Source organism: Neophocaena asiaeorientalis, unplaced genomic scaffold, assembly GCF_003031525.2.
Source record: "Neophocaena asiaeorientalis asiaeorientalis breed wild unplaced genomic scaffold, Neophocaena_asiaeorientalis_V1.1 scaffold106, whole genome shotgun sequence".
NCBI classification, from domain to species: Eukaryota; Metazoa; Chordata; class Mammalia; order Artiodactyla; family Phocoenidae; genus Neophocaena; species Neophocaena asiaeorientalis.
Genome location: NW_020172597.1, coordinates 2,192,407 through 2,209,458, shown reverse-complemented (window position 1 = coordinate 2,209,458; position 17,052 = coordinate 2,192,407). Strand labels below are relative to the sequence as shown.

At 46.8% G+C, this 17,052-nt stretch overlaps 2 protein-coding genes across 7 annotated transcripts in view; both read left to right on the top strand.

Moving 5' to 3' along the window:
• Positions 1–6,351, top strand: part of INPP5B (inositol polyphosphate-5-phosphatase B) — a 36,238-nt gene extending 29,887 nt beyond the window's left edge. For all 5 annotated transcript variants that reach the window (XM_024738811.1, XM_024738814.1, XM_024738812.1 and 2 more), the window contains 5 exons: positions 1,469–1,582; positions 3,342–3,426; positions 3,801–3,928; positions 5,145–5,256; positions 5,505–6,351. In XM_024738811.1, the coding sequence (XP_024594579.1) occupies positions 1,469–1,582; positions 3,342–3,426; positions 3,801–3,928; positions 5,145–5,256; positions 5,505–5,620 (555 nt within the window). In that variant the 3' untranslated portion in view covers positions 5,621–6,351. The remainder of the gene's footprint in view (positions 1–1,468; positions 1,583–3,341; positions 3,427–3,800; positions 3,929–5,144; positions 5,257–5,504) is intronic.
• A 1,381-nt stretch (positions 6,352–7,732) lies between these two features.
• Positions 7,733–17,052, top strand: part of MTF1 (metal regulatory transcription factor 1) — a 42,960-nt gene continuing 33,640 nt past the window's right edge. For both annotated transcript variants that reach the window (XM_024738897.1, XM_024738896.1), the window contains exons 1-2: positions 7,733–7,802; positions 9,581–10,039. In XM_024738897.1, coding sequence (XP_024594665.1) covers positions 9,632–10,039 — 408 coding nt within the window. In that variant the 5' untranslated portion in view covers positions 7,733–7,802; positions 9,581–9,631. The remainder of the gene's footprint in view (positions 7,803–9,580; positions 10,040–17,052) is intronic.

Sequence of the window (17,052 nt, the reverse complement as noted above, 5' to 3'; positions counted from 1 at the left end):
CAGACGGCAGCTGTGATGGCCAGAGGGTTCAACGAGGCCTCCTTGACTTTCTTGGTGTTGGCTGCTCACTGGGCCTCTCCCTCAACATGGGCTCTCGTCATTCAGTAGGTTGGCCCGGGCTTCCCTAAGTGGTAGCAAGAGTTTGAGAGCAGAAGGTGTAAGGCTCCTTGTGGCCCAGGCTCCAAAACTCGCATGGTACCACTTCTGCCACGTTTTATTTGTTGGAACAAGTTGTGAGGTCAGCCCAGATTCCGGATGGGGAAAGACTCTACCTCTTGATGGGAAAAGCTGCAAAATGTTATTGCCATGTTTTTCGGTCTTTCATAATAACATATTAGAGAAACTCAGCCATAGATACTAAGATGGTGGAATGTCCCTGGCCCATGGTATTATTCCTTTTTCTGTTTTAATCATCACTTGGTTTATCATCCTAAACTAAATTTTCTGAGATCTAAAAGGCTCCTATGCAGACTTACAGATATTGAACACAAACTTATGGTTACCAAAGGGGAAACGTGGCAGGGAGGGATAAATCAGGAGCTTGGGATTAACATACACGCACTACTATATATAAGATAGATAACCAACAAGGACCTACTGTATAACACAGGGAACTCTACTCAATATTCTGTGGTAACCTATATGAGAAAAGAATCTGAAAAAGAATGAACATAACGGCAATTCCCTGGTGTTCCAGTGGTTAGGACTCAGCACTTTCACTGCTGAGGGCCCAGGTTCGATCCCTGGGGGGGGAACTGAGATCCCACAGGCTGCATGGTGTGGCCAAAAAAAAAAAAGAATGGGTATGTGTATATGTATAACTGAACTACTTTGCTCTACACCAGAAACTAATACAACATTGTAAATCAACTATACTCCAATAAAATTTTAAAAATAAATAAATAAAAGGCTCCTCTGGAGACAATTCTAATACAAGGGAGCTAGTTTGGAGCAGATTTTTGGCAATAGGTATGCTTTCCTTTTTCCTCCATTGCATTTTTTTAAATTCAGGGACTCTTGAACTCTGTCCTCTCCATTATATAGATGAAAACAGAGGCCCAGTGAGGGGCGTGATTTGTCACGGGTCCCTGGCGAGTTAACCCTGGACCTGGACCTTGCTTTTGGGTTTTTGTATTCCCACGCCTGTGTTCTTTTCTCACCAGACCACACCATTTCTCTGGTTCGGACAGTGAAGTGCTATAGGCAGGATGTTTTCCTAAGATGATGCATATTTCACCTGATTGAAACTGCTTGCCGTAAGCCACTCCCAGTTCTCAAAAGTCACCCTTTGTACCTTGATCATGTCACCTGATTTCATTTTTGCCTGCTGAATGTTTGCTTAGGGACGTCAAAACACTTCCAAGTTCTTCCATGGGTTTGCTGTCTCCATGTCCTGCGTTCTCCTGAAGCCAGCCTGGCGGAAGGTCTATTGGTGGCCCTTCTGATCATGCTTTTTATTTCTTCTCAGACTCTGATGCAACTTCAGACTGAAGATGATGGGAGCCAGTTGGAAAGACCCATGGACATCCCCAAAGAGCTCTTGATGATGGTTGATTACCTGTACCGAAATGCCATCCAGCAGGTAGGTGGATGAAGCAGGCACACCTGGCAGAGGCCATGCTGCCTTAAGAAAAACCATCAGCCCTGAGAACTTCGGGCACAAAAAGCTTTTCCCCTGCAGAACCTGTGGAAAGCTGTTCTTACCCCGGGGAGTGAAGGTCAGTAGGTTCACGTTCCATACCGCTGTGAGGCCCAGCTATTACATACAGCACTTGATTCCTCCCAGGGGAGGCAGCCTCACGTAGCAGGGCCTTCCCAGCACAGCATGTTCCCTCCCTGGTCCTCTGGGGTCCCCCAGGTGGAAAGCCCTCTGGAGCCGTCTCAGGATGTCCGGCTGCTCTCCTCTGTGGAAACTCTTGCCAGCTTCTAGGAATGGGAGGGGCAGCTAACTTGTTGACAAGCCAGATAGGCAGGGGACCGGTGGAACTTCCGGGGCCAGGACTCAGGAAGCCTGATTTCTAGAGCTTTCTGAGCTCAGATTGGTCAGTTTCACTGACTCACTTATCTGGGTCCCAGGGAGATAAATAGAAACTCTGATCTACCACAGCTCTGCCACTTCGGAGCAACATACATTCTTAGGATACTCTCTCTCCACTTTTCCCCTCAGATTTATTGAGCGTTATAATGTCCCAAACACTGTTCTAAGTGTTTTACAGCACTACCTCATTTAGTTCTCACAGTAGTACTCAGATGAGGAAACAGATTCCCAGAAATGTTAAGTAACTTGATCAGGGTCCCAAAGCTAACAGATGGGCAGGATTGGGATTTGAACCCAGAGAGTCTATAGAAGTCACATTCTTTTTTTTTTTTTTTTTTACTTATTTATTTATTTTTGGCTGCGTTGGGTCTTCGTTGCTGAGCTTGGGCTTTCTCTAGTTGCGGCACACGGGGGCTACTCTTTGTTGTGGTGTGCGGGCTTCTCATGATGGTGGCTTCTCTTGTTGTGAAGCACGGGCTCTAGGTGCATAGGCTTCAGTAGTTGTGGTGCGCAGGCTTCAGTAATTGTGGCTAGTGGGCTCTAGAGCGCAGGCTCAGTAGTTGTGGCGCACAGGCTTAGTTGCTCCGCCGCGTGTGGGATCTTCCCAGACCAGGGCTGTAACCCGTGTTCCCTGCATTGGCAGGCGGATTCTTAACCACTGCGCGCCACCTGGGGAAGCCCAAAGTCACATTCTTAAGAACTATGCTAGTCTACCTTCTCTACAGAGCTCCTTTCAGGTGTAACTTTTGAGCAATACATATAATCTTGTTATTGTTCACGGTTATAGGACATTAAGTTATTTTATAAAACAAATATAAGGGATCCTAGGACTCATAGAAATACTTTATTGCCATAATCTCATTTTCTCAAAGCACTGAGGTGCCTTGTTAACTTTCTCCATCTTATAAATGATATACTTTCTTCAGTTTTTTCTCTTTCTGGTCAATACCTCCATAACACTGCAGGAAATGTAGCTACTTTAAAGTTTTCCCTTCGGTTGGATCACCAGAGATCAAACCCACACCCCCTGCAGTGGAAACACGGCGTCCTAACCACTGGACCGCCAGGGAATTCTCTTCTAATAGATGTCTTGTGCTGAAGACCTATTGTGGGAGCGTGGCTGGGAAGGCCTGCAAGATGAATTAGCCATATCAGCCTACATCACATTGTCTAGTGGGGTGATTCAAAGGCTTCACCATGCTGCCCCCTTTCGTACCCTGCTGGTGATTATATTTCTAGGTCAGGAAATCATTGCTGCTTTTCTGAAAATAGAATTATTTTGTGACTTTCTTCCCTTTTTCAGGAAGATCTGTTTCAGCAGCCAGGCCTGAGGTTGGAATTTGAGCATATCAGGGACTGTTTGGATACTGGAATGATTGATACCCTCTGTATCCTTCAGACGTTCATGCGCGCACGCGTGTATGTGTGTGTGAATATGAGAAAGAGAGGTGAGCAAAAGGAAAGGATGATATTTTAAGGCTCAAAATCAGATATTGTGTCCTCAGCTGTTATGTTTTTCTTACTTAAAGTTTGTATAGAGAAGACTTTACAACTTTAAGCAACCAATATATAGCAGGAATTCAGGAGGGCCCGGCGAAGCTGACAGGCAGCTTGGCCCCTTCAAGATGTCAGCCCGGCATCCTAGCTCCAGGCAGAGAGCCTGGCTGGGCAGGCAGCACTCTGGCACATGCTGGCTCCTGGGGCTTTTCCTAACCGTGACCATGGCAGCAGCATCCTCTATTCCTTAACGATGGGCCCAAAGCTGCTAGCAATCACTCCATAGCCGAAGCCCTGCTGCTTTTCCTGGAGAGCCTGCCAGAGCCCGTCATCTGTTACAGCGTCTACCACAACTGCTTGGAATGTTCTGGCAACCTCACAGCAAGTAAACAGGTGAGGGGAAGCGTGGAGCATCAGCGCGTTCATGTTGCAGCCCCGGGTCTCATTGCGCCTGAGGGAACAAAGTGGGCACCATCCCCCAAATTCAGTGTCTTAGAAACTCGACTCCAAGTCTTTCCTTCCCAAACCCGCTCTTCCCTTCATGTCCCTTTTCCTTTTAATGGCATCACCTTAATTCCAGTGACTCAACCCAGAAACCTGAGTCATTTCTGACTCCCCCTCTCCTCACCTCCCACACGCTCAGTCCCCTTGCTCTGTCATTTGTCTTCCGTACTAGTTCCACTTTCCTTGGTTCAGGACCCTGCATTCATGCTTTCCCTCTGCTGATTTGTTTTGCGTACTGCCATTAGATTTGGGGTTCTAAAGCTCTTGTCATGTTGCTGTTGGTCAGAAACGCTCTCCATTGCCAATTAAGGATTTTCTTAAACAAATGTTAGGGACTTTTTATGATCTAGTCTAGTCATTCACATATGTAACCTGCCATAGAAGAAGAATCTAAAAAACATGCTAACAATACATGATCCAGAGCCTTACCCCCCACCTCCACTAAATCAAAATCTCTCTCTTCTTTTTTTTTTTTTTTTTTGGCTGCACCACTTGGTATGCGAGATCTTAGTTCCCTGACCAGGGATTGAACCCATGCCCCCTGCAGTGGAAGCGTGGAGTCTTAACCACTGGACTGCCAGGGAGGTCCCTCAAAATCTCTTTTGGGATATATTTTGTACAGGCTTCCCAACCGATTCTGAAATGCAGATAGCCAGAGTACTCATTGAATTCTAGCCTGATCAGCCCTTCCAAGCTCAGGGCCTGTTCAAACAGTAGTGCTCCTGCCAAAATTGACTTCTCACGATGTGTTCTTTCTTCTTATCTCACTGTTTTCCTTACCTCGCCTTTTCTACACTTTCTTTTGCCCTAAATGCCCTAGTCCTTACCTCTGCAAGTGCAATCTTCTCTTATATTCAAGACGCAACCAAAATGTTTTCGGTTCTCTTAAGTCTTTTGAGAACGTGCAGTTAGAAGTTTGACCTCTAAATTCATGTAACGCTTGATCTATGCTTCTGTTTGGGCACCTGTGGCAGGTGATCAAGGTTTTCAGTGTACAGTCTACTACTCATGTACCCGGATCACGTACTCAGTTCCTGGAGTATAGCAGGCACTTGGGAAACGATTGAATGAACGAAAAGACAAATCCCAGTTCTCCCTCTTTCAGGTCATTGCTACCCTTCCCGCATGCCACAGAAATGTCTTCATCTACTTGATGGCGTTTTTGCAAGAACTGCTGAAAAATTCAGCAAAAAATCATTTGGATGGTAATATTCTAGGTAAGCCACCAAGTGTGTGTGGAAAGCATCTCTGCAGACTGACTCATTAATAAGAGAAATGTGGTTGAGGAATGTCCCAAGTCCACTGCAGTAGAACTAAAATCTCAAGCTCTGAGCAAAGTTTACTCTCGAATCGTTATTTTAAAGCAGAAAATACTGCTTTGGGGCACCCCTCCCCACTCCTAAGAACACGAGAATAAGTAGTACTTCTTATGCTGAATCATATGTTTTCTGGGTTTTTCATACAGCTAGCATATTTGGTAGCTTACTGCTTCGAAACCCAGCTGGTCACCAAAAGCTTGAAGTGGCAGAGAAGAAGAAGGCTCAAGAATTTATTCACCAGTTCCTCTGCAACTCACCCTGAGCCTGTCCATCTCCTCTCCTGTTCTGCCTGAGGCAGCCAATTACCAGCCCCACCTGTCTCAGCTCCAAAGCTTCCCTAAGAGCACGTGAGCCCACTGGGATGCCACAGTGGCAGCTGCCTGTTTCCTGAGCCCAGACTGCCCTCCCCACCATGACTGCCACACTCAGTGCTGCTGCGAGCTGTGAAGACATGAGGGGAAATCCACCACAATAAAACTGACATTCAACGTTCAAATTTAGTTACTTAACAGATAGATCTTTTTTTTTTTTTTTTTAATGTTTAAACGATTGTACTTCTTGTGCTCACTCAACCTGCCTCCAGGGCATATAGTGCCTTCCCTGTAGCTTGGGCTGGGCTCCCCATGATCAGATATTTGAACAAACTTTGGAGTCCTGAAGGATGGATGAGTTGGACGGCAAGAATGCAAATGGAAGCTGCTGGATAAAGAGCCCACAGCCACCCCAGATGCTTCCAGTTCTCTGAGGACATGTGTGTACACATATTGCAAACCCTACCCCACTTCCCACTCAGATATGGCTCAACAACTCTGGAGCTGGCCACTCAGCTTCCGAGGGCAATGTAGTGGCTTGAAAATGAAAATATTGAAGAAATTGGTGTTCTGGTGACACAAGTGGAATTTTCTGGGCCAACAAATCCTCCAAACTGTATATAATGCATCCCCTCTCTTATATGTGTAATATATTTTAATGATAAATGTATTTTTAACAGTGGTTGGTTGCTTTTATTTTTTAAGAAATGGCAGCTCTCAGCAGCTGGACATTGTGGCTTAAGCACTGGGGCGGGGTGGTCCCTGGTGGTCCAGTGGTTAAGAATCCGCCTTCCAACGCAGGGAATGCGGGTTCAATCCCTAGTCGAGGAACTAAAGTCCCACATGCGGCAACTAGAGAGAAGCCCGCGCACCGCAACGAAGAGCCTGCTCGTCACAACAAAGATCCCATGCGCCGCAATTAAGGCCCGACGCAGCCAAATAAATAAATAAATAAAATAAAATAAAATAAAATAAAATAAAATAAAAAAGCACTGGGGCAGCTGGTCAGGGGCCAGAGAGATATTTGCCTGGCAGTCTGGTGATAACAGCCACTATTTACCTTTTTCAAGCAAGAGATAGTACAGGCATGGCCCCAACCCCTTGACCCCTGATCTAGTTTCTGAGGGTTGTTCCACTTTTAATATTCTAGAGAAGTAGCTTATGGGGAAAATGGCAGCGGCTGCTAAGAGGTTCTGACAGCTAGATATTTACAGGTCAGGAGCAGAGTAAAGGCACATGCAAAATCGCTTCTTGGATCACCACTACTCCTTGGCAGTGTAAGTGATTTAGATACCGGCCGGTACGATGACAATGTGAACGGTTAAAGAAAGAATGGCCAGTAGGTGGCGTTGCCTGGCCCGGGCACGAGTTCCATGGAAGCCGACAGTCCTCTGCAGGGGAAAAAGCCGGGAGAGACGGCCTGGGCAGGGGTGTGAGGAGGAAGGGAGTTGAGCGTCTTAAGCGAGGCTGTGAAGTGGGGAAGAGGTGGTGGCGTCCTCTGGCCAGGCTTGGAATACTCCCCATTTCTGCCATTTGGGTCCAGCCTTCCTTTCTGGGACCCTCTTCCCCATATTAACTTTGTTAGGTGAGAAGGGGAAGCTGGGGCCACAAGGAGAAACCCGGAATGTCACAGCCTTCCAGGCTTCCCCCTTGCGGTCCGGGTACGAATTCGGCGGCTAACTGGGGTCCTTCCCGCTGCGGTTGTGGCTGCTAAGGTGAGGGGAGCGCAAGCCGGGCTGGGGCTACTTCGGATTAGTGGCCGGGGGTCTGATCACTCTTCCTTGCGTCTGGTGCCTCTTGAGCCGAGCCCCGACTCCCCGCAGGCAACCCCCGCCCCCCCCCCAGGTGGAGGACAAGGCGGGCGCTGCCCTGCGCGGGACGAACTCGTGGCCCCGCGAGGTCTCCGTGGTGCCCACCCCGCCCCCCCCTTCCGCTCGCCAATTGGAGGCTCGAGCTCAGCCCCCACACCGACTAAACCAACCAGAAGCGTCAGGGAGAGGGGGGGCCACTATCTCCTCCTTCCTCCGGAAAGCGGAAGCGGAAGTGACGTTCGGGGGAAGGTGGGGGCAATCATGGTGCCGCTGGGGAGGGGAGAAGCTGCTGCCGCCGCCGCCGTTGCCGGGAGCCGCGGAGGTAAAAGGCGAAACCAGACGCGGCCTGGGCTGGGGACTTCCCGGGGGGCGCGGGACTTAGGCTCCCTCCTGAAGCATTTTCCAGTAGGGACCCTAGACCGGTCACCATAGGGACCCCACCCCTCCTCCGTTTCCATGGGGATGGGTATCCAGCCCCCCTCCCCTGTTTCCATGGAGATCCGGACCCTGCCCCTCTTCGCCCGGCTTGGAGCCCCCCAGCCTGACTTCGGGTTTTTCCGTGTAGCCCTGGACTGGGGACTGTCCCAGACAGGTTCCTTTTACCAGCCTCCTCTCGAGGGTGCTCTGTTTGTATTTCTCGTTTGCCACCCTCAAACCTCCTGGTCTTGTTTGTTCCGGACAGTTGGTCTCCGCGTTGCCGCCTGTGGTGCTGGGGCAGCCCAATGGGGCCCCCGGTGCTCTTATCTCTCCTCTCAGATGCAGCGAAATGTGCATCTACCGGGTTGCGTAAGCCAGAGCAAGGGGTCGGGCCGGTTCCTCCCGGCTCAGATCCCTTGGCCTGTCTCTGGTAACTACCACTCTAACCGCCCTACCGAGTAAGGGTTCACTTTCTAATCCGGAGCAGAAGAGAAAGATAAAGTGCAAAGCCAGACTGAAAACTAAAAGTGATTATTTTTAAATTCTCTGTTATGTCTGCCAAACCCGCGTTTGTGGAACCTGTGTGTTTACAGGTAGAAGAAGAATCACTATTCCAGAACAGGAAAACTTCAAATTTGGTATTTTTCCCAAGAGAGTTTATCTTTCCAAGAGAGTATATCCGCAGGCCTTTCATTCATTTAACTGACATATCCTGAACTCCTCCTGTCAGTGTACTGTGCTAGGGGCAGTAGAAACAAAAACAAGACTCATCATTTCCTCATTGCAGAGAGCACACTGTAAAGCATAGCTTCTAGTGGACACCAGATTGTTTTAGGAGATAAATAGATAAAGTGATCTTCATTACATATACCTGATAAGAGATTAGCCCCACTACCCAGAAGCTGAAACATCTGTTCTCAGAAGGAGGGAACAGATTCACACTTGATTTCTCTACTGTTGTCTTACATTGTGCTTTAACATACATTGTGTCTTTTACTCTGCATAACAATTTCCTGAGAACAGGAATTACCAGTTCTACCTTACATATGAGAAAAGTGAGGCACAGAAAGCTACCCAAGTAGTATGTAGTAAAGCCGGGATTTGTGGGTAGGTGACCCTGCCTCCAAAGCCCTACTCCTTCCAGCATAGACTTACTGCCTCACGGTCTGATTTGGGGGATATTTAGGTGGAGTTCCCTTGCTTTAAGATGTATAGCAACTCAGCTTTGAAACAGTTTGCCCCTATTTCCCCTTAAGTGTTTTGACCAGCCTTCACAGTGTTTGGCAGTAAGGCACATTTGGAAGGTCTTATAAGCTGCTGCTTATTACTTGCATTTTTTATCTTCATTTTGATTAAAAATCTTTTTGGCCGCGCTAAGCGGCTTTCGGCATCTTAGTTCCCTGACCAGGGATTGAACCTGGGCCCTCAACAGTGAAAGTGTGGAGTCCTAACCACTGGACCGCCAGGGAATTCCCATTACTTCAATTTATTAAAAAAGATATTGTTTTTCCTTCAAAATGACTTGATGGTTTTAAACCTAAAAAAAAAAAAAAGTCCCAAGGAAGATGTTTTTCATTTACTTTGTCCTGCTCTTGAAAGAAGAGGATAAAAGAGCCCTGTGGTTGCTGAGGAGGTCCCTGGGTCCTATGGTATGGCTCTGACTCTGGCTTTGTTCTGTTGCAGACAGGTCACTACCTTTCCATTTCTCACAATTGGGCTGAGCACGACTGAACCATGGGGGAACACAGTCCAGATGACAGCATCAGCTACTTTGAGGTAGAGGAAGATGAGCTGACCCCTGATGACAAGATGCTCAGGTTTGTGTATAAGAATGGACTGGTGCCTTCCTCATCTGGAACTGTTTATGATAGGACAACTGTTCTTATCGAGCAGGATCCTGGCACTTTGGAAGATGACGATGACGATGGACAGTGTGGAGAACACTTGCCTTTTCTAGTAGGGGGTGAAGAGGGCTTTCATCTAATAGATCATGAAGCAATGTCCCAGGGTTATGTGCAACACATTATCTCACCAGATCAGATTCATTTAACAATAAACCCTGGTTCCACGCCCATGCCAAGAAATATCGAAGGTGCAACCCTCACACTGCAGTCGGAATGTCCAGAAACGAAACGTAAAGAAGTAAGTAAAGCAGTGGGTGAGGGCCCAGTTTGGCTTTGGGGAAGTCCTTACACAACTCTTTTTTTTGTTTTTTTTGTTTTTTTTTTTTGTTTTTTGTGGTACGTGGGCCTCTCACTGCTGTGGCCTCTCCCATTGCGGAGCACAGGCTCTGGACGCACAGGCTCAGCGGCCATGGCTCACGGGCCCAGCTGCTCCGCAGCATGTGGGATCTTCCCGGACCGGGTCATGAACCCGTGTCCCCTGCATCGGCAGGCGGACTCTCAACCACTGCGCCACCAGGGAAGCCCTTACACAACTCTTATCAGCAGTTTCAGCCAGGGAGTATAGGAGCCCCTGGAATTAGGACCTACAATGGCTTTCCTTACTGTATATGCTTCATGTTTTTTGTTGTGACTGCTGTCTGGAACTTTTGGTGTGTATGGCTGCATTGAAATCTGGGAAAACTAAATTGCAAATATCTTCCCCAGATCATAAATAAAATAGACATTTCACTGAGGTAAATCCGTGTCTCTAATGTGGAAATAACTGGATTTGGCTTATCTCTGAGTTGTGTAAAAATGACTTGTTTTGGAGAGATAAGTATTTGCTGGACTATACTTTATTAGTGAAAGTTTAATGGATAATAAAGGCTAGCTTTCTTTTTTTTTAATTGATTAATTTATTTTTATTTTTGGCTGAGTTGGGTCTTTGTTGCTGCGTGTGGGCTGCGCGCCTGCTTTCTCTAGTTGTGGCGAGCGGGGGCTACTCTTCGTTGCGGTGCACGGGCTTCTCATTGCGGTGGCTTCTCTTATTGTGGAGCACGGGCTCTAGGCACACAGGCTTCAGTAGTTGTGGCACGCGGTTTCAGTAGTTGTGGCTTGCGGGCTGTAGAGCGCAGGCTCAGTAGTTGTGGCTCACGGGCTTAGTTGCTCCGCGGCATGTGGGATCTTCCCGGACCAGGGCTCGAACGTGTCCCCTGCGTTGGCAGACGGATTCTTAACCACTGCGCTACCAGGGAAGCCCAAGGCTAGCTTTCTTTTGTAAGAAACTCGGGCAGGAGGCAGTAAATGAGAGCAGGTTATCTAAAAGAAGTTTTCGTCTCATATTTAGCTAATGTGCGGAAGGTAACACATATTGCAATGCTTCGAAAACTGTAAAGCATTGTACGAATTGTACTAGGGGTGATAATTAGCAGAGTAAAAGATGTGGTTTAAAGGTAGTGATATACATTATCTGGGTACTAATTGCAGGTCAACTAGGAAAAAAAACGATCCCTGGTAGTTGCAATGCCAGGGACTAAATGTAAGATGTTACCAAACAGCCATTGGGTAAATTGTTTAGCAGGATATTTTTCTCTTTTGCTGTAATTCAGGTCTTGAAACTGGAGAATCTTTTTTTTTCGTGGCATTTGGTTTTCCTTTGCTAGCCTTAGAACCTCAGAGCTGGAAGGAACCCTAGTGAGACCATCTTGTCTTACCTCCCACCTCATGTAGGGATCTCTCTGCAGCATCTCTGACACCAATTCCTCTGGTCTCTGCTTGAACACTTACAGAATGACGAGAGCACAGTGTTTCACAGTTCAGCCTAATACAAAGTTTGTTGGCCAGATCTGATTGTTAGAAAGCTTTTGCTCGTATGGAGCCAAAATCTGCTTTCCTGCAGCTGCTGCCCGCTGGTCCCAGTGCTTCCTTTCTTCTTTTTTTAAAAAATTTATTTATTTTATTTTTGACTGTGTTGGGTCTTCGTTGTTGTGCGCAGGCTTTCTCTAGTTGTGGCGAGCGGGGGTTATTCTTCGTTGTGGCGCGTGGGCTTCTCATTGCAGTGGCTTCTCTTTTTGCGGAGCACGGGCTCTAGGTGCGTGGGCTTCAGTAGTTGTGGCACGCAGGCTCAGCAGTTGTGGCTCACAGGCTCCAGAGCGCAGGCTCAGCAGTTGTGGCACGCGGGCTTAGTTGCTCCATGGCATGTGGGATCTTCCCGGACCAGGGCTCGAACCCGTGTCCCCTGCATTAGCAGGCAGATTCTTAACCACCCTGCCACCAGGGAAGCCTCCAGTGCTTCCTTTCTGAGCAGCAAGCTAAATCTTCCTCCCACCCGACAACCCCTCAGGTAATTGAAGATCATGGGTTTCTCTACATCTTTTCCTGTGCAGGCTCGACATCTCCATTTACTTAAATGTTCCTCTTATGACATTTTCCTCTAGTTTCTCATCAGCCTGGTCACCTTTGATTGCACAAGTTCCGGTTTGCCAAAGTCCTTAAAATTTGTAATTGAGCACAGTCTCACAAGTGTGAGTCAACTGGTACTGAATACTGTGCGACTCTTTATCTCTTCATCTGGACGCTGTACTACAATTGTGATATGGTCTGTATTTTATTAGCAACAACATCCTACTGTTAGCTGGCACTTGGAAATCTCTAGAATGGTGTTTCTTAGCTGGGGGTAGTTTTGTCCCCCAGGAGACACATTTGGCAATATCTGAAGACGTTTTTCGGTTGTCACACTGGGGAAGTGCTACTGGAATCTAGTGGGTAGAGCCCAAAGGTCTGTAAACATCAACAGTGCACGGGACAGCTCCCTACAACACATAAATAATTGTCTGGCCCCAAATGTCAGTTAGCTGTATTCCAATAATTCCAATAGTGGGCTACCCTGACTACCCTTAGTCTAGAACATAGGGAGTCGTAGCAGAGAAGGATGGAAGTACAGCAGAGATTCAGACATGGAAAGCAGTGATAGCATGCAGAGGGATCTGGACTGTATCCTGGAAATACCCTGAAGGTGTTTGAGCCAGGAAGTGTCGTGGTTGGAGTGGTGTTTTAGAAAGGTTGCTCTGGTCGCTGTGGCAGCTTGATTGCCTGCTTAGGAGGTAGTTGCAGTTTAGGTTTGGGGTTTCCTTTGAGTCTGATGAAGGATGGTGTGGAAAGAATCCAGGGCTTTTGTTGAAGTATAAGAGAACTTGGCATATTATTGGAGTTTGAAGAATGAGCCATGAATTGAGTCTGACTCAAAGGATTCATCCGTTTTTCCAAGTGTGTTGAGTTTCTTCTGTCTCTTAGCACAGGGGCAACATGGGTGACTGATGGAGCTTCAGATCTCAGTAGTGAGTTAAGTAGTTCGAGTCCACTGTGATAGGTACTTTGAGGCTCATTCAGAGTGCTCTGTGCATGCTGAGGAGAAAGCGGCCGACTCTGCTGTCCCCCTTGCCCTCCATGAATGTTGATTCCATAACAGGAATCTAGAAGACAGGAAGAGGAGAATGTTTGGTGAGGAAATTGATGAGATGGTTGGAGTATAATGAATGTATAGTCCTTGGAGAAAAGCAAAGTGAACAAGTTGAGAAGCCCTTTGGAAATGTGGACCTGAAGTTGAGGAAGTGGCTGGGGAATAGAATTGGGGATCCATGAAGGAGCAGTAGTTCAAACTGTGGGCAAACAACCCAAGGGAGAAGTAGGAATTGTTCTGAGAATTTAAGGGTTGGAAAGAGAAAGAGGAACCAGAGTTCCCTTGGTCCCAGGGATGGGTGGAACGCAGTGCTGTGGAAGCTGAGGGAAGAGAGGTTTAAGAAGTGACCCTGCAGAGGGATTGAGGGGCCGAAGAGGAGCCATTAGTTCTTCTGCTTGTGCAGTTGATCACCTCATGGGAAGACTTGCGCTAGAGAGCTGGAGGCTGAAGGCAGATGTCAAGCTATGGAGCAGTGAGTGGGCGGTGAGGAAACAGGAGGCAGGAAGCATCAGCTTTTTCTTTTCTTTTTCTAATAGGGTAGTTGGAGGAAGAAGAGTGATGAGGCGGTAGTAAGTCAAGGGGACTGGATCATTTTTTTAGCAGAGAAAATTTGAACATGGCTTAGGGCCTAAACTTTGGGCCATCCTCAGTTAATGATTACTATGTGAGAGTGTTTCAAGAGCAGATGTTTGGGAAACATAAAGTTAAATCAAGACAGAGTTTTGCTTATTAGTATGGGATTTCTCAAGAGCTTTTGATAATAACTAAGAAGGAAGGACATGCAGAATTCTCCAAATATTTTGAACTTGGGAAACCATGTTTCGGGCCTTATTTCCACAGTCAGTGTTTTGTGGAACACATTTTGGGAAATGCTGATCTAGGCAGAAAAGGAGGAGAGGGTAGAGAAGGAATGATTATGCAGTCAGTGATATGAGCTGTCACTTTTCCCACTTCCTCCTACTTGCAAGCCTGGTTTACCACTCATGTCTTCTGATCCTTGATAATCATGTAATAGGACAAGGTCAAGGGCACTGTAAGCACCTTGTTCAGTCTGCCATGGATTTAGCTCACTCTACTTCCCTCTCACCACATTTTCCCATTCTATCCATGAGACCTACACGGAAGGTTCTAGGAACTATTTTTGAAATCATTAGTTGCAGGGTTGGTTGGGGACTGAGGGAGAAGCAGCAGTGGCTTTCAGCCTTTGAAAATTTTGCTAAATGACCAGGCATTCAGGAGACTCGCCTTCCTGAAGCACCATCTTAACCGTAGCTTTTGTTTTAACAGAGGTGTTATTTTATTTTATTTTTTGGCATTTAAATCCATTTAATTGCCCTGAAGAGGCCAGTGTTTATGACTATTTGATAACACTCTTCATGATTTCTTTACATTCCCCCACCCCCACCTTTAAAAAAAACCGAAAAACAAAAAACTTGGTCTTTTCTCCATCTCTACACCCAGGTGTTACTCTTGAGAAATCAGATCATTTGATAACTAGTTAGTCTTCTTGGCTTCCGAAGCAGCTTATTTTCAGAGTCAGATTTTTGCTTGATTTTCCTGTTTACCCTTGATTGTTCCATTGTTTCCTATAGTGTGTGGTTGGCTTACCTATTACTTCATTTTTTTCCCCTCGTGCTTGTCTTGTGCAAAAATAAACCAACCAGAACCTTGCTACAGGTGCTGTCTTCTCCTTCCGCAGGGCCATTGGTCATTCCCATTCAAATTGCACATGTCTTATTCTCGAACTTGCTACTTTACTACTGTCTGCCTGTTGATTTGGTAGCTTTGAAAACTCTCAGATCAAAACATTGTCATTTTGGGCTTCCCTGGTGGCGCAGTGGTTGAGAGTCCACCTGCCGATGCAGGGGACACAGGTTCGTGCCCCGGTCTGGGAAGATCCCACATGCCGCGGAGCGGCTGGGCCCGTGAGCCTGTGCTCCGCAACGGGAGAGGCCACAACAGTGAGAGGCCCGCGTACCGCAAAAAAAAAACCCAAAACATTGTCATTTTGCTGAGGATCAGCATTCTTTTTTTAAAAAATTTATTTATTTATGGCTGCGTTGGGTCTTCGTTGCTGCACGCGGGCTTTCCCTAGTTGCGGCGAGCAGGGGCTACTCTTCATTGCAGTGCAGGGGCTTCTCACTGCGGTAACTTCTTGTTGTGCAGCACAGGCTCTAGGCGTGTGGGCTTCAGTAGTTGTGGCACTCGGGCTTCAGTAGTTGTGGCTTGTGGTCTTAGTTGCTCCGTGGCATGTGGGATCTTCCCGGACCAGGGCTCGAACCCATGTCCTCTGCCTTGGCAGGAGGATTCTTAACCACTGTGCCACCAGGAAAGTCCAGGATCAGCATTCTTAAGCGTTGCTCTTTTAAAACCTTTCTACTCAGCTGTATTTCTAAGGAGCTGTATTTCCTTTAGTCAGTTCATGCAGTCGATGGTTTCCCAAACTTTCTTGCGTCTGTGCCCTTCCTGAGACCTTTCCAGGACTGTTGGGTTATCTGTTCATCTACCTCTGTCCGCTCCACCAACTGATCTTGCACTTTTCTGCTGCATGGTTGGCCAAGAAGCATGAAGAAGCCCAGGAATCACATACCAAATATGCTCTTCATGATGCATCAGAGTATTCCAGTGTATTGACTGGGAGAGAATAGCTTTTTCTACCAAGAAGCACAGCTACAGTGATGCTTTATGAATTAGGCTGCTTGCTGCGTTGGTCAGTGACATTCCAAGGGGTCTGTTTTTTTCAGTGTGACAAATTTTAAGTATAAAAATAAGGGGGAAAATTTGACTCCAGTGTTTCAGAGCCTTTTTGCAACATGCCCTTTACCTTGGGAGACCCAGTTCCAATCTCATTCCTCATTATCAATCCCACAGGCAGTGGAAGGATCCACTCAGACAAACCAGGTTGTTGCTGACTCTGCAAAGGGGACCCACCCACTTTTAGTCTTTGCACACAGTGATTACATTCCTTTACAGGTTCCCTTCTGAATACCCACGGAATTGCCCTTCAGAACTAGGACAGAGACTGTTTCTGCTTGAAAAGCTAGTGTTAAGGATCCATTCATTCTTTCCACAAGCTTTTGCTTATTGAGTATCTACATTTGTCAAATACCAGGAAGAACAAAGAAATAATCCCTGCCCTGAGGGACTCTAGGGGAGTCTAGAAGGGAGACCGCTAGAGGCTGTATGTGCGAGGTTTGGTAGGAAACCAGGGCTGGAAGCATTTTCTGTTTACCAGCAGACGAAGCCATTTGAGCGCTGTCCCCTGCATGCCTGCATGTGTGTCACATACCTCTGTGCAGCATTCAGCATTTCCATCACTGAGGCCCACTGGCTTGGAAAAGGGACAAGGGTGGTTTTATGTTCATTCTAGTTTTCCAGCATAATGCTGCAGGAATAACAGTTCTCGGATTTACATTTTACATAGGCTGTACCTGTTGAGTATTGCTAAAATTTTGCTGTGGTAGGACATTGGAGAAAGAATCCGAATGTTAATGTTTTTCTCTTATTTAAATCAAGCTTAGTCTTAAAATTGTTTCTTCTGTGATGTGCTCAGGGATAATTTAGACCTAGGTTCCGTCTTTGTTCTGGCATATACTGTGTGGCCTTGGGTAAGCTGCTCTGTTTCCTCTTTTGTAAAACTGAAATGAAAATACCCCGTTGCGTTTCGTGACGGTGAAATGAGATTTATTCATTTATAAATATATAACGGGGTAAATAAAACATTTAGCATAGTGTCTGGTGCAAGGTGGTTGTTTGGTGAATGTTCATTTACTTTCTCTTCCTCGTAGGCCCACATAGTTCTTGAAGGAGGT